This window comes from Ascaphus truei, chromosome 9 (genome assembly GCF_040206685.1).
Source record: "Ascaphus truei isolate aAscTru1 chromosome 9, aAscTru1.hap1, whole genome shotgun sequence".
Lineage (NCBI taxonomy): Eukaryota > Metazoa > Chordata > Amphibia > Anura > Ascaphidae > Ascaphus > Ascaphus truei.
The window spans coordinates 19448490-19472744 of NC_134491.1; the positions used below are offsets into that span (position 1 = coordinate 19448490).

General features: G+C 44.8%; 1 protein-coding gene across 1 annotated transcript; it reads right to left on the reverse strand.

The window, feature by feature from the left end:
* Window positions 1-7761: 7761 nt before the first annotated feature.
* On the reverse strand, window positions 7762-23777 carry ATP6V1D (ATPase H+ transporting V1 subunit D). Its single transcript, XM_075613566.1, has 9 exons — window positions 23455-23777; window positions 19941-20058; window positions 15911-15990; window positions 14169-14236; window positions 13229-13273; window positions 13034-13137; window positions 11262-11328; window positions 9807-9885; window positions 7762-8396 (listed from the first exon to the last, which is right to left on the reverse strand). Exons 1-9 carry the CDS (start codon window positions 23493-23495, stop codon window positions 8252-8254), a joined length of 747 nt encoding a protein of 248 aa, XP_075469681.1. The 5' UTR covers window positions 23496-23777; the 3' UTR covers window positions 7762-8251.
* Between the last annotated feature and the right edge of the window lie 478 nt (window positions 23778-24255).

The following is a 24255-nucleotide window of genomic DNA, read 5'->3' on the forward strand; positions in this document are numbered from 1 at the left end:
TTCCTGTCCTACCTAGAGTGAGAAGGGATTAACCCAATGGTGCCCACTGCCATGGTTCCAGGAAAAGAAAATTACGGTAAGTTGTTTAAATTTTCTCCTTTTATGTCTGAAGCACTTATTCCCATGACCTGTTATTTATATTATTTGTTATTTATATGATATGTATTACTACTGTGAAGCGCTATGTACATTTATGGCGCTATATAAATAAAGACATACAATACAATACAACTGTCCAAGGAGAAGAGCGCGACCGCAGTGGAGGTACCGGAGCACACCAGCTTTGTACCTATACCCACTGGCTGTATCGCCGAAGATTCCGGTGAATCCCGAGCGGAGGAGCCGATCATAATTTCATCCGAAGAAGAAGTTGGTGTCCCATCGGTGGCGATGCGCCTACCGGCGAACCACCCCAGCGGCATCAAGGAGGAGCAGCCGAGCGCGGACCCCGTCCGACAGCGAGCGCTGGTACGGCCGGAGGCCCGAAGCAGTCCCACAGCCGTGGTGACTCCCAGTGCGGAGGAGATGGCGATCGAATCGACCCTCGATTAGCCTGATCTCATCAAAGAGCAGCGGAGCGGTAAGGAGACTCCACCACCCCCTTATCCCTGCCAGGAGGAGACAGTAACCACGGAGGACGAGAAGGAGAGGCTTGAGGCCTACTTATTCGGCCATGTACCGGATGCTCCGCCAACGCCCATGCCGGTCCTAGACGTACTTCCGGTGCGTGACCACGGGGCAGATGGCGATTCTGCGGGCACACCTGATGACATCGTTTCCGGGTCCACCGGAAAGAGAAGACCGAGATTAATGTTTTCCTCATGAAGCATCGATACGGCCATTGCCCTGGCTACTCTACAGAGCCGAGGTCCATCGAGAGAGGCGCGAGGCCTAGCGGAGAGAGAGTTAAAGAAAGCGTCCATGGGTCGCGGGATTGCCCGCTTGTTGGACACTGATTTGGACATTGCCCCAGCCCCTAGCTCCACTGCCCCTGCACCGTCACGAGTGATACCACTGGGACCTACCCGGGATAAGTTGTGTAAATTCCCCACCTATTCAAAGGACTTGCGGGATTTGGAACTAAGGGCCTCATGCAGTAAGCCCCGATAAAATCTTTTCGGCAAGGGTTGCGGATAGGGCTTTTTTTGGCGATTTGCCCTCGCAGTATTCAGTAAGGGCTGAATCCATGCCGATCCCTGCCGAATCACTGCGAAAGCAAGAAACCATGTGTTTTGGCCGATAAAAAAAAAAATGATGACGTCACTTAAAGCCAATGAAAGCACAGCCAATCAGAATGGCTTTGCTTCAATTGCCTTTAAGATGACGTCATGAAAAGAAACATGGCCGGCCTCACATGGTACGGTAGCCAATCAGAGCGTGGGAAGTCTATCCCTACTCTGATTGGCTCTAGTACCATGTGACAGGCTTTCAATTACGTCACATCCGTTCTCCCCCAAGCCTCTGTCACGTGGTATTTTCTCTCTCTCTCTCTCTCTCTCTCTCTCTCTCTCTCTCTCTCTCTTTCTCTCTCTCTCTTTCTCTCTTTCTCTCTTTCTCTCTTTCTCTCTCTCTCTTTCTCTCTCTCTTTCTCTCTCTCTTTCTCTCTCTCTTTCTCTCTCTCTTTCTCTCTCTCTTTCTCTCTCTCTTTCTCTCTCTCTTTCTCTCTCTCTTTCTCTCTCTCTCTCTCTCTCTCTCTCTCCTTAATTACCTTTGCGGTTATTATCCGATAAGGTGTTTAAGGGGTTAATTGATATCTGAATGTATTGGCTTTGTATGGGTATGTATTGGGTATGTATTGAATGTATAGGCCAGGTTTATTTGTTTTACATTCAGGGTTTGTTCCGTGGTTCTGCGTGGGACCTCTGGAGACCACCTGCGGGTATCAGGCTGGTGGTTCCACGGGTGACACATGCGGGGATGAAGCGGTGGCCTCACATCTGTGGGGGCACCGCCGACCCATAGGTGCAGGGATGAAGCAGTGGTCCCACTTCTGTGGGGGCACCGCGGACCCGTAGTGAGCACTTGTGATTTCCCCAGACCCCCGTGGGAACCACCAGAGGCCCCGCAGACACCTGTGGGTCTGACCCGGGGCTCCCAAACATCCTTGGGCCTACCGTGGGGACCCAATTGTGGCCCACGGTGACCCAAGGAGACCACCTGGGGGCCAAGGCGCTTGGCGGGACTCACCAACAGGCCTCCAGAACCTGTTTGAAAAGGGCTGCTGGTACCTTGTAGGTCTGTCAGGTGCCCCGCCAGCCCACTGGGGACTCGCGTGGGGCTGTGTTATGAACCCTGTTTGTAAAAGGATAAATCTTGTATTTATGGGGGGGCACAGGGGGTGGGTAATGTGTTTAATAAATATAATGATGTTTATTATGTGTCACTATTTTTTTTATTGTGGGTACTGGGGGTGGGGCGGGGGGGGGGGGTATTTTCCCCAACGGTATGTGGGTAGGCCTCCCATGTGGGTAGTGGGTGAGGGTGGTTAGGCCTCACGGGGTTGGGGTTTGTGGGGGAGGGTATGTAGGCGTCCTGAGTGGTGGGTGAGGGTGGGTTAACCCCTTAATGACTGTAGCGGTTAATAACCGCTATGGTGATTAAGGGGTTAGGGGACATTACATTGGATGTTTTCATTCTTGTGTCTGCTTTGCAGCAGCGGAGGGGACATGGGCAGGATGAAGAGGAGGATGGCCTTCATCGTGGCAGCCGGACATGGGTGGTGAGTACTATATGTATTTAATGTATTTATTGCTGTTTATGTATTTAAAATGGGCACATTCACTATTATCCCTTTGTGGATAATAGTAATTGTGGCCATTACTATACTGTATGTGTTAAGGGGGGGGTTATTTCTTTATAAGAATGTATGTGTTTATTCATTAATTTGGGGGGGCACATATTTGGTACTGCAGGCCTGCGGGTAACACCCGAGGGCCCCCGCCGGCCTATAGTATCATTGATGTGCATATATGTGTGTTAGGGGTTGTTGGGGTTATATATATATATTTATTTATTTATATATATATTTATTTAGATTTATTTATTTATTTAGTGCGGGGCTGTTGTGTGTGATTATTTTTTATTGTGGGTAGTGGGGGTGGGTGAAGGGGGTATTAGCCCCAACGGTGGTTGTTTTGGGCATGCGGGGGGTAGCGGGAGGGCTTAACTCCTTCATGACCGTAGCGGCATTAACTGCTACGGTCGTGAAGGGGTTAAGTGCACCGGCAAACCCCCCCCCCCCGCAAGCCCTAAACTCACACCCAGGGCCAAATACCCCCTTCACCCATAACGCTACCCACAATAAAGCTGGCAGGGTGGGTTACCCCCTTCATTGCCTTTAAATGCATTTTTCCTGCCTCGGATGCATGCCGGGGGGCTCCGGTGCAGGTATCAGCTCCAGAGACCCCCGGCATCAATCCCAGACAGGAAAAAGGGCTGATTTTTTCTAAGTGTCACCCTTGCCGATGCATTTCCTCCACCAAGTTGCCAACTTTAGTTGGCGGGCTGAATTCCCAATAAACTCTCCATTCTGGAGTGCCGATCAGCACCGAAAAGCTGATCGGGGCTACCTGAATTCCACCGGGTTCAAAAAGTGCCGATAAGTGGCTTATCGGCAGCCGGATGCCGATAAGTTTTTATCGGGAAGAAAAGTTGCCGATAATTCCCACTTATCGGCGCTTACTGAATCGGGAGGGCAAAAAATGGGTCCTACAGCTAGAGGGAGAGCCCATGGGCCACATACTCCAGCTGAGACTGGGCCTTCTAGACCAGTGGTGCATAAGATGAATCCTACAAGGTACATAAATGCAAAGGGAAGGAGAGATTGCTCGCGATCTACTGATGCGGGTATGTCAGGTGTATCGTCTCAGGTAGAGTCAGAAGTAGAAGGTACAAGTCATTCCGCAGAATCTGAACACAGAGACAAGTGGGTGGGCACCCTTATTCACCGGTTACCACGAGGGGATGGACCGTACACGGTTCCTTCTTATAAAGAATAATGTTGTTGATCACTGTTGGGCGGCTGAGTCTTTCACTCAACAGGAGGTGGAGGATGAATTAGACCAGCGGTGCGCAAACTGTGGGGCGCGACCCCCAGGGGGGGCGCGAGACTGCCGGTGGGGGGGCGAGGGGTTTACAGAGGCCTCGCGCGCTTCCCGAAGGCACTTAAATTAAGTGCCGGGGGAGCTGCATCGCCTCTGTAAACCTAACTTACCTGTGACTCCGGCGGCTTCCTTCTTGCGTCGCCATGGCAACGCGGCGTCAAAATGACGCCGCGAGGTCATGTGACGTCACATTGCTATGGCAACGTGACATCATGACACCGGAGGGCGGGTAATTGGTGGTTAGGGGGGGCGCGGAAGAGAGGGGACCGCCGGCAGGTGGGCGCAGGGAAAAAAGTTTGCGCCCCCCTGAATTAGACCATAGGTAAGGGAGATAGAACAAAAGCTCATTGTACCACGCGGCCAAAGTATTTTGTATGACGAGATAGCTCCGGAAGAGCCAGTGTTTTGAGTACTGCCCAGCCGGGTGGGTCGCCGAACACTCACCAAATTGAGTAGGGCTGATAGAGCCATAGTGGCCAGATACCGACAGTCACACTGTTATGAGTATCCTTATGTGCCTGAACCTATAATGCGGGAGATTGAAGAAAACAGAGACAGTTGGTTGAGAGAGGCAGTCCAAGAGAACTTACGAAGTTTGGTAAGGCCGGTTATCACAACGAAGACAAAATTAGTGAGCTCGTGTGCATATGGAGTATAGGGAGATGCATCTACATGCAAAGTGTGAGTTACCGACCGGAACATGGGTCAGTTCAGTACTTCTCTGTAACGGTCACTGATCACAATGGCAGGAAAATACGAAAGCCAGATCCTAAGCATTATTATTAGTTTCTCTATGTTAGGAGTAACTGGATTCAGTGTGCGATAATTACTACCTTAAGATGTTATGACCATGTGTGTGTATAACCTGTGTTTGTTCCCCAGGTTGTTCACTGCAGGATGGTACTGCCGCGCGAGGTCCAAGTGGGGACCATTGGATTCCATCATAGGGAGAGTGTAGCCCCCTGTAAACAGCACGGGCTACTAAATCGTCCTACTACTGTGGTAAGCCCTGTTAATGGCAGGCCCCAGTAGTAATCATGGGTTTTCCCCCTTGCAAAGCCCTGCCTGCTTGATTAATGCAAGCCTGTCTCTGCTGCAGGCCTGTGCAGAGGGGAGGTCTTGTTGATGTCATGAGGGGCGGGGCTGACAATTTAGTAGCGGTTCCAGTGTGCTCTGAGTCAGTCTGTCTACTCCCTGAGTTCAGAGAGGAGAGAGTTATGCTCGGGAGTCTGAGCCTGGGGTCGAGCCCGGAGGTCAGTCTGAGTCGGGAGTCTGGAGTGAGTTGTTCAGGAGAGTCAAGAGAGAGTTCTGTCTAAGTCGGGAGGTCAGAGGAGTCGGTTATGATTTGGAGTCTGAGAGTACCGGAGTGTCTGGCTGAACAGTCAGATAGTCAGAGAGAGAGTGTAGCTAGGTTCCTGAGGAGTAGGGCCTAGTGAGTTATAGGTGGATCCATGCCCCTCTCCCTGCTTAGGGGTTGAGGGAAGAGCTAACCCCACCCGTAGCGCCCTTGGTTGCGGGTGGAGGCAGGGAGAAAGATACACGTGCTACCATCCTGAGGTGAACGATCTGGCGGGAGAGGAGGAGGAGGTGTACCTGTATTGCTGTGCTGCTACTACTATCCTGCCGAGAGTGAGTACAATAAAGACTCTGTTGCTTTCAACATTGTGCCGTGTAATTCTGGAGTGTTCACCCCGGGACCAAGGGGGTTCTTCTATAAGGGTCTCTTCCCTCATCCCTGGGAATTATAGGAGATGGAGGCGCTGCACCACTAAGACCACATGGAGGCCACTACCTCAGAAGCCTGGTCCTGTCTCCCCCATAACATCGCGGGAAGCTCAGGCCCTCCTGTTCCAAACAGGTATGCACCACCCACACGCATGTAATCTGCCCTCACGCACCCTAGATACACCAGTTGAGTCTGGGGGGGGGGGGGGGGGGGAACAAAGGGGTTACACTCCTAATAAAGCTGGTGGCTGTTTACGGTTCAGTGTGTGATAATATTATGGCTTGCTATTCGCTTTTCCTAATGGGTTTAGCCTTTTTTGTTTTGTTCCAGCATAATCAGACCATGCAGGGTGTGCGATACATTAGAGATATTGCTGCTAGTTGCAAATGGCCTAATCGAGATGCAGGGAAAATTAGCTTCTTTAGATCAATGTAATTATAACATAACCTTCATTCAAAGCTCACAGGGTTGCTGGTACAAATGTACTTTTCTGAAACCTTCACATTTCTGTCTCCTAAGGCAGTGGTCCCCCAACTCCAGGACCCCTAACAGTGCGGGTTTTAAGGATACCCCTGCTTGAGCACAGGTTGGCTCAGTCAAAATGATTGAGTCACCTGTGCTTAAGCAGGGGTATCCTTAAAACCTGCACTGTTAGGGGTCCTGGAGTTGGGGGACCACTGCCTTAGGAGATCTATGTATCAAGCCAAGAAAGGGTTTGCAATTTGTTTATTTCTCCAAAGTTCTCCGTATGGCAGCGGCCGAGACGTACCGGTGAATACATTGTAATATAAGCGTCTACTAAAGCAGGCGTGCTCAACTACAATCCTCAATCCCTCACACCAACAGGTCAGGTTTTCAGGATATCCCAGCTGTAGCACAGGTGGCTCAATCAGAGGCTCAGCCAAAGACAGACTGAGCCGCTTGTGCTGAAGCAGGGATAGCCTGAAAACCTGACCTGTTGGGGAGGGCTCAAGGACTGGAGTTGAGCACCCCTGCACTAATAGGACAGTCTCTCCTACACGAGTAACTTATTTAATGAATTTGGTCTGGCTGAAGTCTTTTTACCCAAATCTAACACCTATTTTAAGCATTTTTAAATCATTTTGTAAAGTTACTTTGAAACCCGGTGAGCTGACACTTGGGAGAGGTGTCATTTCCTCTGGCTGCTCCCTTCTGTCTGATATCACGGTGTGTTCAACAAGAGCTTGCACAGGCAAAACTCCCACTTTCTTCATCTTTATTGCCTCTCTGATATGAACAGGGTGGTATGGGGGGTGGGGTGGGGAGAGATAAATACACTATTAGCAAAAACTGCCCCATTGATATGACCTATTTAATTTTCATACAAACAAATATTTTCCTTTAGGGAAGCCAATTATGCGTCTTTGTTTGTTTTGCTGGCTAACGCTACCCAGCTCCTCAAATTGCAAGAATACGGGACATTAAGTTCAAATCACCGAGAAATAATGGTCTCTATACTGGAGTCCTCTCATTTCAAAACCAGTGAAGAAAACAGCACAGGAATTACCCAAAATGTGTTTTTTTCTGGTGCAGTTGTTGCAGCAGGATACATTCATAAATGAACCCCCCTCTGTGGTAGATTAACTTGTTGGCTGCACACGGGCCAATAATTATTGTTTAATGAACCAGAGAAATCTATTTGTCATCCATATAGTAAAATGTGGCTAGTAAAGTAGTTTTATTTATTTTTTTTATAACTCTTTCATTGAGCAGAACACACGGCATAGACACACGTGTGCAGCCTGCCGTGTACCCTCAGCCTGGGGAAGAATTAGTTACAGAGCAGGGTTTGTGTACATGTAATGCTCTTATCATAATCTTCATTGGAAATCCAAGTGTACAGATATTAACAAAGAAAAATATTAAATAGTGTAAAACTGCATTTTACCAGGAAAAAAAAATACACAAAACTTACACGATCACAATTTATTTAGTCACATAGGTGAATAATGTTGCTTTTAAACTGGAGCGTAGGAATAACAATTACAGAAATAATTTACCATTCGGAAATAGGTTTCCATTTCTTTTCGGCCAGGTCTTTGGATGATCACATTTAGATATGTATTTAATTCAATAATGTCACACAACACAAATCATCACAATGTTCACAAATACAGGTAACAAAAATGATGCACTGTGGTATAAATAGTATTAATATACTGTGCAATATAACATACTGTGACAGCCTGAATATAAGCTCTCGTAGCATATACCCTTTAATACAGGGGTGGGCAACTCCAGTCCTTAAGGGCCAACAAGAAGTTTGTCAGGATATCCCTGCTTCAGCACAGGTGGCTAAGTCATTGACTGGAGCGACCTGTGCCGAAGCAGATGGCATTTAAACCCGACGGTGGCCCTTGACTGACGTTGGCCACCCCTGCTTGATTAGAATAGTGAATGGCTATTCAAACAGTAGGTCTTCATCGCGGTCTTCAGCAAGCAGATTGGTTGGCCCCGCCGAATCATTTACAGTTTGAACCCACTTTGCACGCTCTATCTCAGCCTTTTCCTTAATTATTTTCTTTTTTTCCTGGATCTTTTTTAACCTAAAAAAAATAAATAATATAAGCACACGGTACAAAATAAGAGTTTACACACAAACCGGAACAAAACCAACTTCCCCCGGGCACATTTATGTTGTAAAGATTTCTTAACTATACAGTAGGGCAGAGGTGGCTAATGCCAGTCCCCAAGGGCCAACAACAGGCCAGGTATTAGGGATATCCCTGTTTCAGCACAGGTGGCTCAGTCATTGTGACTGAGCCACCCGTGCTGAAGCAGGGATATCCTGAAAACCTGGACCTGTTGGTGACCTTTGACTGGAGTTGGCCACCCCTGCAGTAGGGTGTCTGTTTTCACCTATATCGTTCTAACTGTTCACCAATTTTATAGTCCTAAAGAATAAGCCCGAAGCGGACATTAATGTGTTTGCCACGTCCCTATTTTATGACATCTCTGGATTACAAAGAACCTTATGAGAGCAGCTCGGGGGGGAGGCAGCATCACTGATAAAGTTGTTTGAAGTCTACAAGAAAACCCACTCTGTGCTGCTTGGTGGAGAGCAGCAACCAGATGTTGCCATGTGAACACTACTACAGGCTTTGGGCCTTCATTCTTTTTAGCTGGGAAAAAATAATAAGTATAATCTGCTTTAAAAGGCATCAGAGAGACTTCACTTTCAACGTCATGTTTGGGAAACCGCACCCAATTGAAAGATAGGATGTAATTACAACGCAGGTCTGCCAAATGCCTTCTTAAATCGAAACCCTGCACCATCACTTAGCCAAAGGTGTCCTAGCACGGTTTTGATGCCCACAGTTATGTGGGTGACTTGTCAGGCTGCCTCAATACCAGAAACTAGTAGTGCAATGAAATCTGTTAATGCCACTTTGAGACCCACTATCTCATTTTACGCTGACATTATTTACCAACAAATACAATTATATTTTTGGGATTAAGACTATTTGCTTGGTGTATAATATTGCTCATACACAGAGTTTAAGAACAAGGAAAGAAATGAAGGCTGCATTATGTGTGTTAAACCTTTTGGGAATTTAAGAAACAAATTCTGCATTGAAAATGTATTTATAAACGGGAATGTATTTGACAAATAACAGTACAGTATCACAAGACTCGATACATACAATAATAAAAAAACAGGTTCAAATAATATACAGAACCCAGAGAAGCAAAAATACTGTTCAAGGAAGAAGTATAGTAAGAAACAGAGGTGGATAACTTGTATGTGGAGGTCAAGGGTAATTTCCTCATTATGCGACGCTGTATAGGAAAGCACAATCTCTTTCTTCTTGGTTTGTGTGGTTTAAATACGGTTATTGGGTGGGGGGAGAAATGTGTGCAACAAACATGTGAAAAGACGGCTACATACGGCGTATAACACTGAACATGCTTACGATGCATGTTTTACCTTACGAGTATAGTAATGTACACAGTACCTGTAGAACTCCTCTCTCTCACGCTCATCCAGTTCTGTGATGATGTAGGACAATGTACGCTCTATTCGAGGTATAATCACTAAAATAGCAGAGAAATATGTTACAGGAGTTGCAACTTGTAAACAAATATAGGAGCGGTCTATTGGCAACCTTTGAAATGAGTGGAGTTAGAATCAGAGTGCCAGCTCCTGGGGCAAGTTGTGCTCTGTACATGTTTGCCGGCACTGTATATGGCAGTGGTATACAAGGAAATGATCTTTCATAGAAGAGGAGTGGAACACACTCAATTTAAACAGGCAAGTGATTTTCAGGTACAATATATCATCTTCAATTAAATAAATTCACGGGCAAAGCACTGTCACTAAATCCTAACAAGCTTAAGATCAGACTGGATTTAGTAATCACCAAAGACGGTGAACAAGAGAATACACATTTACTGATCACTGCAACTTTGGAATTAGAGCTACATTATATCTCCCCAAAATATCAGCATGTATTGTATATCCTCAGAGATACCCATCATTGTCCCTTTGGTTTTTAGACAAACACATGCAAAGCTCTTTAAAATATATTAAGAAATTGCATAGCAGTCCTTACAAATTGTATAGGATTTTTACAGGACTGAATGCTTTGCAACTTCAATGTTACTTTTTCTATTTATCATATTACAAACCAAAACAAAAATACAGAATAAAGCATCTTCAATACATTTACAGAACAAAAAAACAAAAAAAAATTCTAATTAAAGTCAATTAGTTAATTAAATATGCTAGAATAGGTCCAGTTCTCCAATACAAAACCGAAGTCCTATTTTCAATCCGAAGATTCTCGCTTCGTTAAAGTCTACCTAAATGTTTCAGATTTCGCCTCCATCTCTAATTTGCATTAGCAAATACCCTTCTGTTGCCAAAAAATCGAACTCCCTCTGTACAGGCCGTCCTCGGTTATCCAACGGAACCCGTTCTGCAATTGTAGCGTTTGATAGTGAAACCGTTGTAAAGCGAGTCCCATGTTAATCAGTGGCGGTGAGCGTCGGATAACGCATTCCGGCGTCGAAAAACAGCCCGTATGGTTGCATTGTAAAGCGTTGGATATGCCATTCGTTGTAAAGTGAAACGTTGGATAGCGAGGACTACCTGTATATCCAAGGTCACAAGAGGTTTCGGTTTCCAATTCAAGATAAAAAAAATTCTAAATACATTTGTTAATATCTGGCATTGTACTTTGAAAATGTTTTGCCCATATAACTTTTGTCGATGTCCGTGTGATGAAAACAAACTGGGAATGTGCGTTTATGGAACCAAGCAGGAACCCAAAATAAGGATTAAACTCTGACACCAAAACACAGTATATCAAAATGTAAATCCCAATCCCTGAAATACTTTGTTATTATAAGCAGAATAATGGCGGTAATCCCAATGTATCGGCCTGGTTTTACGGCAGCACACCACTTACCATGTTCTATGGCATTCACACGTCTGTTCGTTATTTTAATGGCTTCATCCAGTGTCACAAATGAAGTCTATAACACCATATAAGAGAGCACATTAAATATATACATACATACATACATACATACATACATACATACCCATCCAAACAGTAATACACGTGACAATAATTTAACACATAATGGGAATAAGCGCTGGGTGTGTGAGGCTATGAAAATGGTGGCTTAACCGTCCCACGAGCCAATAGGAAGCTGTGACGTCATCCCCTGCGGCTTCCTTTTGCCCCGAGTGAACGAGACATTTAAACCTGGGCAGGAGATATCGTCACCCTTTACGGAGGTCTGTATCTCAGGAAGCAGGGGGTCCCCCGGGGCTGAAATTAATGGGGTTCAGCTTCGAAGACCCCCTGCTACCCACCTATTTTTTCAGGCAGCACTCTGCACTGTTTATAGTTTATGATAATTATATCATTGCTTTGGATTGTACGTTATATTGCTGTACTGTTGCCACAAGTACTTACAATCCTGGTGTATTAACACCAATTAAAACCAACATTATTTGAAGTCTGTCTGCTTTATTGTATTAGGGATGTTTGGGTGAGTGCAGATATGGGGAATCTTCTTTGACCCCTCTTGGAGCCCCGTGTAAATATCAGTATTCTATTACCCCTGCACCCCATAGAGCTAGATACCTCACTGTTACATGTTTATTAAGGTTGAGCGGTTAGTATTTTTCTGTGTTTACTTAAAATCCTGTACAGACATTAGTGTCAGACAACATTTCATACAGGCAGCTTCTGTGCGTGTACAAAAAAAAATCTTATACCAACTAAATCTGCAGACGTAATTAATGTTATATTATTCATTAATACGATTATGGTTTAAAGAGTTCTTAAAAAAGATTTTTTATGTATTTCTCCTCAACCATAGGCTTGTTTTTAAATAAAGTATTTTGTTATTTATTTTTTTTCAAATGAAGCCCCACAAAACAATATCACGTTGTCTCCTTTAAGAATTCATCTCTGCTCAATGGCAAAAAATACATAAGATATAGTTGGGGTTTGTGGTAGTTATGACAGATTGTACAACTTTTTCTGTGCAGAAAAATAACATTGTGTCTACAGACATTGTAATTCTCATATATATATATATATATATATATATATATATATATTTTAAAGCAGCGGTCCAAGCTGCGTTCCCCCCTCCCCCCCTTTAATATGTGCATCAATCCCAATCCACACAATGATAAGTAATTAGCCAAGTTGCCGATCGATCCGTTCTCCTGTGATCAATCAGTGAAGATTCGGCTCGGGGGTTCACTAAATGGCTGTCAGTGCAGTAGAAGAGGACCAAAGATGTAAAGTTATGTGGGGGACATCATGTGACCAGGCAGTCACTAGATACAATTGGTGCACTGCTAGAGAGAGCAGGGCTCAAAAAGGGCTATGCCATAGCCTTTTTCAGAAGAGGAAGGCGATGTGACTTTGTAAATGGTTGCTATAGAAACAAAAAATTCTTGTTACATTATATTAAAATGTAATTCAGGAGGATTATTTTTTATTTAAAAAATAAATAAAAATAAATGCTATAGTATTTTCTCATAAGGCAGAACTGATTTACAAAAACAAAACCAAAAAAAGCTTCTATGCGTCTTATTTTGAAGGAGGCATTACTTAGTTCCCTTGGGTGGGACTGTCCCTTTGAATACACACAGTTGAAGTGTGTGTGTGTGTGTGTGTGTGTGTGTGTATATATACATACACACATCTCATACCTGCAAAGAGGCCAGTTCTACAAGCAGTTCCACTGCTTTGGCATAGTTCCTCTTCAGCTTGGCTAGCTGTTCGCCACCTCTCGCGAGACCGGTCAGCTCGTAACCTAGCAGACAGATACAATCATGGAGAGGCATGCAAAAGGAAAGCTACAACAGTACTATGTACAAGAAGCGGAGATCCAGATCTGTACTCACTGTCTCCTCCTTCCTGATAATGCTCAAACACGGGCAACGTTACACCTGCACGAAACAAAAACAGAGGCGTAGTTAAGACTTCTTGTTGCATTCCTACAAAGCGGATCATTTAACCCCTACCCTACCAGGAGGCGCAGATCTGAATTCTATGTCAGGGAAGGGGTGAAAATGTCAATCCAAACAAAATATATTTTGGGAGGAAACCACAAAAATAATAATAATATCACTACATATACACATTTACACCAATGTCCGCACTTCTGTAATGTGGACACACTTAAAAACAAGATGATCCAAGTATTTTACATTGCTAAATAAATTAATTATGCGGTTAACCAGCTAATCTATTTTCATTTCCATATTGACCATGTCTCAGCACTCTTCTTCAGGAGTATCTTCTTCAGGAGTATCGACATCAGGGGTGGCCAACTCCAGTCCTCAAGGGTCACCAACAGGTCAGGTTTTAAGGACATACCTGCTTCAGCACATGTGGCTCAGTCTTCGACTGTAGCACTGCTTGAGCCACCTGTGCTGAAGCTGGGCTATCCTTAAAACCTGACCTGTTGGGGATTCTTGGGGGCCGGTGTGGAGAACCCCTTTGCTAGATTATAAATGGTTGAGCGGAAAATCCATCCTCACATTTACTGCTCTCATGGTGTGTCACAACCCTGGAACAACGTTATACACATTTACTGCTCTCATGGTGTGTCACAACCCTGGAACAACGTTATACACATTTACTGCTCTCATGGTGTGTCACAACCCTGGAACAACGTTATACACATTTACGTAACGGTACAGGTAGCAAAGCTAGAAAAGTTTACCAAAGGGCTTTAAAAACCCCGGTTTTTAATAATAGTAAAAAAAATCTGCATATTTTAATATTGTGGGTATCAGTAGTGGCTACATTAAGATCTTTCAAAATAATAGATCATATTACCTGCTACATTGTCTTTCTTTGCTCTGACCTTAACTTGGGCTTTATTCACATTCTGGATTACAGTTGTACTGTTGGGGGGAAGAGACACATTGGTAACGGTTATTATGAAAGGGCACACTTTTATAAATCAGTTATATGCACTTAATATAATTAAATTATAATACACAAGAAATGTATAGCTAGTCCAATTTAAAAATGCAAAAAAACATAATTACATTTGTTTTTATAGTCAATAAAAATCCCACGTGTGAGCACATTCACATGTTGTAGGCTGCGGCCCCAGTACGTTCTGCAGCACATGCCTCGGCGTGCGCTGCACGAACAAGTACTGCCCCTCAATGGTGCTGGGCCTAGTACGAGTATGTGCCTTCGCGCACATTTGGCAGCCGCGCTCTACGACCAGTTTTTCAAAAGACAGCAAAATCGTGTTTAGAACTTGCGACGGAGGGGTGGCCACACCCCCCACAGTGGTTCGGCCAAAGAGGGCGAACCATCTGCGTAAGGTCATGGCCAGGCCACTGCAAAACCCCCGCCTCGCACCCCGTTGCAATCTCCTGCATCTGCCACAGAACGCAGTTAAGCGCTGTGCACGCGCCGCCACCCCGCCAAACACGCGTGCTGCAGTGCAGGCTGGGACTGCAGCCCTGCCTTTCTCCATTATCTCTTCGCATACAGTGCCTTAACTGCAGCCAGGGATTCTGGGTAATAACATGCAAATGAGCAGTGTCCCCTTTTGCTTCAGGTACATTTTAACATGGACCCCTATAAGCTTATGCCTGCCGCATTTATATAACTAAGCCTAATGAAGCTTAGAGCACAGTCCTCCCCTAATCCCCAAAAGCAAGAATTTTGTGATCTTGTATGAATTTGGGGTTCTACAGTGCTGAACTCTGAGCTCCCGGGGATCCCTTGCTTGTAGAGATATATTTGTTTACTTTTGCCAGTACTTGCAATGAGAAACAAAGATGGTTGCAGGGTCACTCAATCGGAAGCTGCAAGGTCATCTCACAATGGTCACTGCTATCGATCGGACGCCAGGGTGGCTGACCCCAGGGGCCATATTGCTTTCCCCAAGAATTCTTGAAGTGCTACAATTCAGCTCCAGGGGGACCCCTTGTTTCAAATAAGGTAAACATATTTATATGTATAAATAAATAAAGGGTTTAAAAAAAACCAAGCAGCACAGATTGCAGCATTAGGCCGCGGTCCCAGTCTGCACTGTAGCAGGCGGGCCCAGTGGGGTGGCGGCGCGGGCACGTGTGGAAACCGCGATCTACGGTCTGTGGTGAGATGCAGGAGATTGCGATGGGAGGGGCGTGGCAGGGTTTTGCAGGGGCGGGGCCATGACCTCACACGGCTGGTTCGCCCTCATTGGCTGAACCGCCGTGGGGGCATGGCCACCCCTCCGTCGCAAGTTGTAAATACAATTTTGATGTCTTTGCAAAAACTGGCCATACAGCGCGGCTGCTAAATGCGCGCCAAGGTACATAGTGGGCCCAGCCCCATTGAGGGGCGGTACTTGTTCGTGCAGCGCACACCTCAAACGAACTGGGGACCTAGCCGTAGCAAAGATTATTGCCCAAAACATTGCTGATTTCTGAAGCATTTTTAGCTAGTTATTTAATACATGCCATGCGATTTAAACACGAGTGCATTTCATGCTTAGCAATGTGTCCTAGTGACTCTCCAGAAGCAGCTAGACATCAATGTTAGAATCAGGAACACATACACCCGGCCCTCACCTGAAGTCTCCAGCTGTGAATTTAGCTTCAGCGAGGGAGAAGGCAGCTTCTCTCATTACTTCTCCCATCAGCATCTTGGTCTGCAGAAGGACATATTTGTTTTATCAACATTATAAAGTTTGTCTGAAAGCCACTTTTCCACAAAAAAATTAAATGAAATAAAACTGCTGTAAGCCTTGACTGCATGTCATGCAATCATACTTGGGTTGACCTAAACATATTATGAATAATGCAGCATTCATATACTGTATTATGATTTTCAGATGTATCCACCATTCACATTATAAACGAAAGGTTTCTTAAGAAGAAGACAGTACAACACTCCTTTATAGCAGGAACTCCCAAACTGTGGTGCAAGTATCAGTACCATTTGTGGTACATCACTGCGGTCTCTAAAACCAATAGGCATTAACTTCCATCCAAGTAGGTGGAAATTAACAGATGGGGGGCTGCCCTAGGATTTCGTTTACCTTAACACAGCAATCTCAAGTATTTATAGGAGCACCTTAACCCACTGCCCATGGTATATCAGCATCTATGTATAATGTTGCATACTGCTCGTTATTCAGCAAAGCCATGGATGGACAACTCCAATCCTTAAGATCCCCCCATCAGGTCAGGTTTTAAGGATTTCCCAGCTTCAGCACAGATGGCTCAATCAGTGGCTCAGATTGAGCCACCTGTGCTGAAGCTGGGATATCCATAATACCTGGCCTGTTGGTGGCCCTTGAGGACTGGAGATTTGGCCATCCCCGAGTTAAGCTCATGAAAATATTATTACAGATGCTGTAAATGTGCCAAACTGTTATTCTTATAGGGTTGAAGTGCATTGATTTGCAGTGTCTCCCTCGAAGACCTTATGGCATAATACAATTGTATCAATTTACTGTTAATGTGATATTTCACATTAAGTGCCAGGTTTTTTTTTTGCTTATTTGTTGGCAAAACAAATGCTGGTCCACCACTGATGTAGGGCCAAAGCAGATGGCACCATCTTTGTAAGGTCAGAATACAGTATATTCTACTCTGAAATCTGAAGTCATTCCCATTTATAGGGACTTTGGTTACGTTTTTATAACATTTTAACAAGCCATTAGGTGCTTACTACAATTTTGGCCCAGTGTTTAATACATTTTGAATATTTTCTTTTTAAATAACGAAAGCATAGACATTGTGTTTTAGAAAGATGTATACAATATTTATGCTCTGAAACCAGAAACGGGGAGAGTCTTTGTGAAATAAATCCCTTCACTTTAGTAGTAACACAGGAGGGAGGAGGGGGTATGATACCTTTCATTGACTTAGTAAGTAATTGACATGTTACAAGCTTCTGAATCTCTCAGCGTGGGTTACTCAATTTAGGACCCCAAGAAATTCAAAAGCTTGTAGCATAACTACTTGTTGGTTCAGTAAAATGTATCATACCCCCTCCTCCCGCTCCCTCCTTTGTTACTACATTGAAGAAAGGACCAACGCGGCCCCCCACCCTACTTTGCCTTCTCTTTAGTGGAATGGTTACTGTGGAAATAAAGGGATAATGGCCTCTAGGTCTGTAAATACAAAAAGTAACGGTGCCCCTTCAACCCTGAGAACCATCACACTGGATGTGTCGCTATTGATCGCCTCTTCTCCCTCTACCACTTGCCCTCTTGATCCCATTCCCTCCCATCTCCTAAAACCTCTTGCTCCTACTATAATCCCTACGCTCACACACATTTTTAACTCCTCCCTCTGCTCTGGAGCCTTTCCATCCTCCTTCAAACATGCAACAGTCATACCATTACTCAAAAACAGCAAGCTTGACCTTACCTGTCTTTCTAACTATCAAACTGTCTCTAAACTTCTTGAACGTCTTGTATTCTCTCGCTTGCTCCATTTTCTCAACACCTATTCTCTCCTAGACCCTCTACAATCTGGCGTCTGCACTGCTCACTCCACTGAAACAGCCTCACTAAAATAACTAATGACCTCCATGCTGCCAAAGACAGAGGTCATTATACTCTGCTCATATTACTCGACCTCTCTGCAGCATTTGACACCGTGGACCACCCTCTTCTTCACATTCTCCATACTCTTGGTATTCGGAACAAAGCTCTATCCTGGATCTCCTCTTACCTCTCCCACCGTACTTTCAGTGTCTCCTTCTAACACCGCCTCCTCCTCTATTGATCTCTCTGTGGGGGTACCCCAGGGCTCTGTCCTGGGACCTCTTCTCTTTTCTCTGTACACACTCTCTAGGTGACCTAATAACTACTTTTGGGTTTAAATATCACCTCTATGCTGATGACACACAAATATACTTTTCAACACCTGACCTTACACCTGCTGTACAAACCAAAGTTTCTGAATGTCTCTCTGCTATATCATCCTGGATGGCCCTCCGCCGCCTTAAACTCAACATGGCTAAAACAGAGCTTCTCATACTTCCTCCCAAACCTGGCCCTACTACCACCTTCCACATTACTGTTGGAAATACGATCATTCACCCAGTAGCCCAAGCACGCTGCCATGGGGTCACACTCGACTCCTCACATTCAAAACATTTCTAAAACCTGTTGCTTTTTCCTCCGCAATATAACAAAGATACGCCCTTTCCTGTTGCTCGACTGCTAAAACTCTGACACAGGCCCTCATTCTCTCCCGTCTTGACTACTGTAACCTCCTGTTGTCCGGTCTTCCTGCCTCTCACCTGTCTCCCCTACAATCTATCCTAAACGCTGCTGCCAGAGTCACGCTACCCTTTCCTAGATCTGTCTCAGCATCTCCCCTCATGAAATCCCTCTCCTGGCTTGCGATCAAATTCCGCATCTCACACTCCATTCTTCTCCTCAGTTTTAAAGCTTTACACTCTTCTGCCCCTCCTTACATCACAGCCCTAATTTCTTGTTATGCACCATCCAGACTGTTGCGTTCTTCTCAAGGATGTCTTCTTTCTACCCCCTTTGTATCTAAAGCCCTCCCCCGTCTGAAACCTTTTTCACTCACTGCCCCACACCTCTGGAATGCCCTTCCCCTCAGTACCCGACTAGCACCCTCTCTATCCACCTTTAAGACCCAACTTAAGACACACTTGCTTAAAGAAGCATATGAGTAGCACTGTGGATATTCTGAACACGATACATAAAGCTTGGCCCCCTGCAGACGCACTTACCAGAACTCCCGCCTACTGTCTCTGTACGTTCTCCCTACCTACCAATTAGACTGTAAGCTCCTCGGGGCAGGGTCTCCTTCCTTAATGTTACTTTTATGTCTAAAGAACTTATTCCCATGATCTGTTATTTATATTATCTGTTATTTATTTGATTACCGTGTGTATTACTACTGTGAAGCGCTATGTACATTAATGGCGCTATATAAATAAAGACATACAATACAATTCACTGATCACTGCGTATGTTTAATATTCTCGCATATCAGGGTTTGGAAATGCGAAAATTGAAAGTTACAAAGAAAAGGCAAAAAGGAGATCTCTGGTCAACAAGGGATGCTCAAGGTTAAAAGGCCAGATAAGCAGATGGGCAAGAAGGTTGGGATCAAAAGTTGGGAGAGTGTGTGTGTGTATATATGTATTACCTGGAAAAAGGTGCCTCTCAGAGGACCAAAACGTCGGTTACGGTGCTGGTATGTTTTAATACATAGTTTTGGACTACTGAGTGCGGTGCGCTCTCTCTTCTTGCCAGTGTTATACCTGCTGAAATTGCTTTATTGGATATCTATGGGACCAGCATCTGTCTATATAACACGGAAGGTGTGTGCATTGCTGGACTGACATACATATAATATTATACACACACACGACATAATAATTTAACACATAATGGGAATAAGTGCTTCAGACATAAGCAACATAAGGAAAAAGGCTTCCCTGCCCCAAAGAGCTTACAATCCAAGTCTATCGCTAATTAAATTATATTTAGATGATGACGTGCCATCATCTGGTTCTACATGTGTTTTGACACTCAAACCTATAACAATCTCTTGCTTTCCCATTTAAAAATGGTGATGCAGCCTTTAAAAAAAAAAAATGTACCTCAATAATTTTTCTAAGGATTTGCCGGAAACGCATGGTTAGAGCATCAGACTTTTTCTTCAGGAGGTTGCGTCCCGTCTGGGCACCTTTCAGACGCGCTTTCATGATGGTCTGAGCCCTGGAAGAATGGTTTTATAATGAATAATCTACCACCATAAAAACAGCACAATCCCATGTATCCAGCCAAAAAACAACAACACGACCCTCTGTACAGAATACATCCAACTGGCTTCCCAAACCAAATCCACCGTGTTAAAAGCAAACGTTTGTGTTTAGTTGGAAACTAATTATATTTCTACGGGGCCTCATAGTATTGGTCAACCAAGTGTTTTCTTAACCCTTTGCCCACCCTGTCCTTATCAGCCAGTAGAGATAAGGGGATGGAGAAGGAGGGCGGGCTCTGTGTGTGCAAACAGTTATATCAGACAAAAGGAAGCGGACAGATAAAATCATACATCACACCCCCCCCCCCCCCCGCCCTTACTTACTGCTGGGTTTTTATTTACATGCAACTTTTAATGCAATTTTAATGAGTTTTAATATACAGAGCATCCTTTGGTTGCTATAGCAGGTTTTAGCACATCCCCAGTTGTGCAAAATCTTTGGCAACAAATGATCACAAACAGGAAAGTGTTGCAGTGCTCCCAGCAAGAGACTGGTTGTCCTGAAAGCTGTAACAATAGACAACGTTACCTTGGTAATACAAGGATACATTGTAGCAGCTGACTTACAACGACTGCAGGATTGATTGAAACTGAAAGGCGGCCATTACATGAACCCGGGGAAGCAGGATCTTTGCCGATTGATCACAGGAGAACTATTGATCGGCAGCTTAAGAAATTAGTTTGCATTTATGGTAATTTAAGGCTACATATATTAAAATATTTTTGGTTTAAAAAGTGCCTCCAGTAATGCAGCCGTCACTGCCTCATTTTGGTCCCAGGAGGGACTGCACCTTTAAAAATGTATAAGAAATAAATAAGAGTGTGTCAATTTGATTAACAAGCTCAGAATCTCTATACAGTATGAACACTTTCAAAGTACAATCTTAGGCTGCGGACATAGTAAGTTCTCCCGTGCTGTGGCGCGCGGAGGCTGAGGGAAAGCGAGTGCTTTCCCTGGCCATGGTACGCGCGCCGTCCGTGGGCGTGTCAGTGATGTCACGGAGCTGGTTCGTCCTCATTGGGTGAACCTCTCACGTGACCGGCCTGTCGCACTAAGAAAGCCCCCTCCCACGCGCACGCCACAGACGCGAACACTGCCTTAAGGCAGTCTATTCGCTGAGTGCCTGTCTGCGGCCTTACATTGCACATACTTTACTAAGCAGTCTGTCTATTCAAATCAACAGCTGCAAAGCGTATTCCAACATAGGGACGGGTCTTACGGTAGAAGACTGCCTAGTAAATATGGCCTGTACGATTCTAGCTTACCATGGTCTACAAACCAACCTGTAATATCCACTGTGTAGTTTATTTATTTATTAAAGGAGGACCAACTTTATATCTACTTAACCCTTTCACTGCCAGGGGTCAGCAATGCGTTGCAAGAGTTAAACTAGTCACTGCCACGTGCTTATCTGTTTTTACCTTTACTGTATCTCTCACTCCACCTCCAACTGGTTTCCACCATCATATACCCACCTCAATACTGATCCGCATCTCGTTTGTTCTAGTTATCCCTTTTCCCTCCCCACTGTTGTCTAAACAGAACATGTTTACAGGGTAGTGACGAGATCTCTTGCTGAGAACATGAACCGACAACCAAACCTTCACTTTAAAGGATTTGAAAAAGACATCCGTGCCCTTGTCTTTTTTGGAGTTTGTAGGACGTACAGATATTATTGCCAACTCCATATATTTTCTTTTTACAAAGACATCTCACATAGGAACATATATTTTAAACAAACTGAACCAAGGTAGAGAAATATAATATATTATATTATACATAAGAAAATAACTGACCGATTAAATAAAGTAATTGTTTTAAAAAAAAAAAATAATCAGACATGAACTACCGCAGAATCTGATTTTATCTGCCATGTAGTTTTATCCCAGACAGCAGGGCTTTTCTTCTACTTAGGCTGCGTCCACTCTGCCACGCTCATGCTTGAGAGTGGTGACTTCACCAACTCTCCAAGCATGAGCGCCGGGTGTCCGGCATATTTTTTTCAAGTGCAAGCGGGGGTGCCATGGCCGAGCAGTGACTGGCACTGATTGGTTGAGGAGGTCATGTGCCACTTCAGCACGCCTGGAGGACAATGTCATCTGTCTCGCCAAGCATCTAGCGCCCGTGAGCGTACGGGCACGGGCCGCACGAGCGTGGCCGGAGACATTCACATTTATTGTACACAACACGCCAAGCGTGGTCAGCGTGAACGCAGCCTTAGTCCCAGAGTCGCTAAAGGGTGCCAAGCTTTAACAATCCTTTCACATGAATGGGAGATAAGGAGTGCTACAAACGCATGTACATATTTTGAAGGAGAACTCCACTGCAAGGGGTGGTTCCAGCCTCATTTTTAGATTCAGGAACTGCTAGTTCCAGGAAGTTATGGCAAGTGCAAATTCACAACCTAAAACATTGAAAAAGTGTTACTAATGAACGGGACCCTATTAAACATGAAAATATTCCGTGTACCCTTGTCCCTCTCAGCCGCACTGCTTCCCTGAAATCATCGTTTTGCCAGGGGTTCTCAAGACACCCAACAGGTCAGGTTTTCAGTATATCCCTGCTTCAGCACAGGTGGCTCAGCCACTGATTAAGCCACCAGTGCTGAAGCAGGGATACCCTGAAAACCTGAACTATTGGGGGGGGGGGGGGGGTGGAGGGGCGGGAGCCTTGAGGGCCCCTGATTAATACCAATAAACAGCTGCTAGAGAATTCAGTCCTTGTCTGGGATTTAGCAAATACCTAGCTCTGTTTAGTAAATCTGGACCGAAAACCAAAAACCACCACTGACTAGTTATCTTGAACTTGTGGTTAAATCCAGAAATTAAACATAATTTCTTATTTAATTAAACTTTTATAATCCAACCACAGATACAAATGCACAGGAAGTAGGAAACTAAAAAAGTACCCAACAAAACGGAATTGAAAGGTGTCATTTCCCCCCCTTGTTAACACTGATAAACAGATTTTTTTTTTTAAATAAAACAAAAACACATAACTGGAATCCCTAATTATGAGCATTTTAAAAAATTGCTGGGTTAAAAAAAATAATATATATTATCCAATGAAAGGTTTTTTTCTAGTCACAGAATGGCACAGTCTCTACTTTACGGGAATGGGTCTATAGCAGATCTCAAGTAATATATAGTGACTGCTCAATTCCATTGCATGTATGTTACAGTGTGCTGCAGCTCCATATACACCCCCCCCCCCCATTTAAATAAACACACACACACACACACACACACACACACACACACACACACACACACACACACCATTGAGAGAGAATAAAACACACACACACACACACACACACACACACACACATATCTCCCCCCATACATACATCCGGGACGGGAACACCTCGATCCGGTCCTTGCCCGACATCTTGCTTCCTTGTCCCTTGGTGCTGCCCCCTCAGTCTCTGCAAGTCCCCACTCCGGTCTCTGTGTGTCCCCCCAGGCCGCAGTGTGTGTATATGTATGTGTGTCCAGGCCGCGGTGTGTCCCCCTTGGTCTCGCGGTGTCAGTGTCCTCCCAGGCCGCGCTGTGCCCCCCGGTGTCAGTGTGTCCCTCCGGTGTCAGTGTGTCCCTCTCGGTCTGTGACTGGCGCAGCTTTGAAGCTGAGCCACAGTCAGCCGGGCATCGAGTCACGTGATGCAGGATGACAGAGCGGGCGGTGTCACCCCAGTCACGTGACCCTCCCCCTTCAGGCTAGGGAGGGGCGGGGCTTGATGGGCTGCTGCATCAAAATGGCGGCAAAACTAATCTGTGAGAATGGGCTATGTGCACTGTGCATGTGGGGGGTGAATCCCCTCTAATCGCATGTTATGTGTTCATGTCATGGTTATTACAATAGGTTATCACTACATTCTCTCCAAGTGGACATATTTAATGGGTTGTATACCTATTTAATGGACAATGAACATATTTAATGGGTTTTATACATTTTTAGTGAATACTTATCATTCTTATCCTTGACCTATTTAGTGGGTGCTGAACCTATTGTTTGTGTCCCATGAAGGTTGCCAGGGGTCCAGTATTGAACCAGACTGTCCTGTATTTGTATTCTCTGTCCAGTAAAAAAAATTAGTGGTAATACTGGACATGTACAGTATGTGTCCGGTATTACCTCTCTGGACATGTCT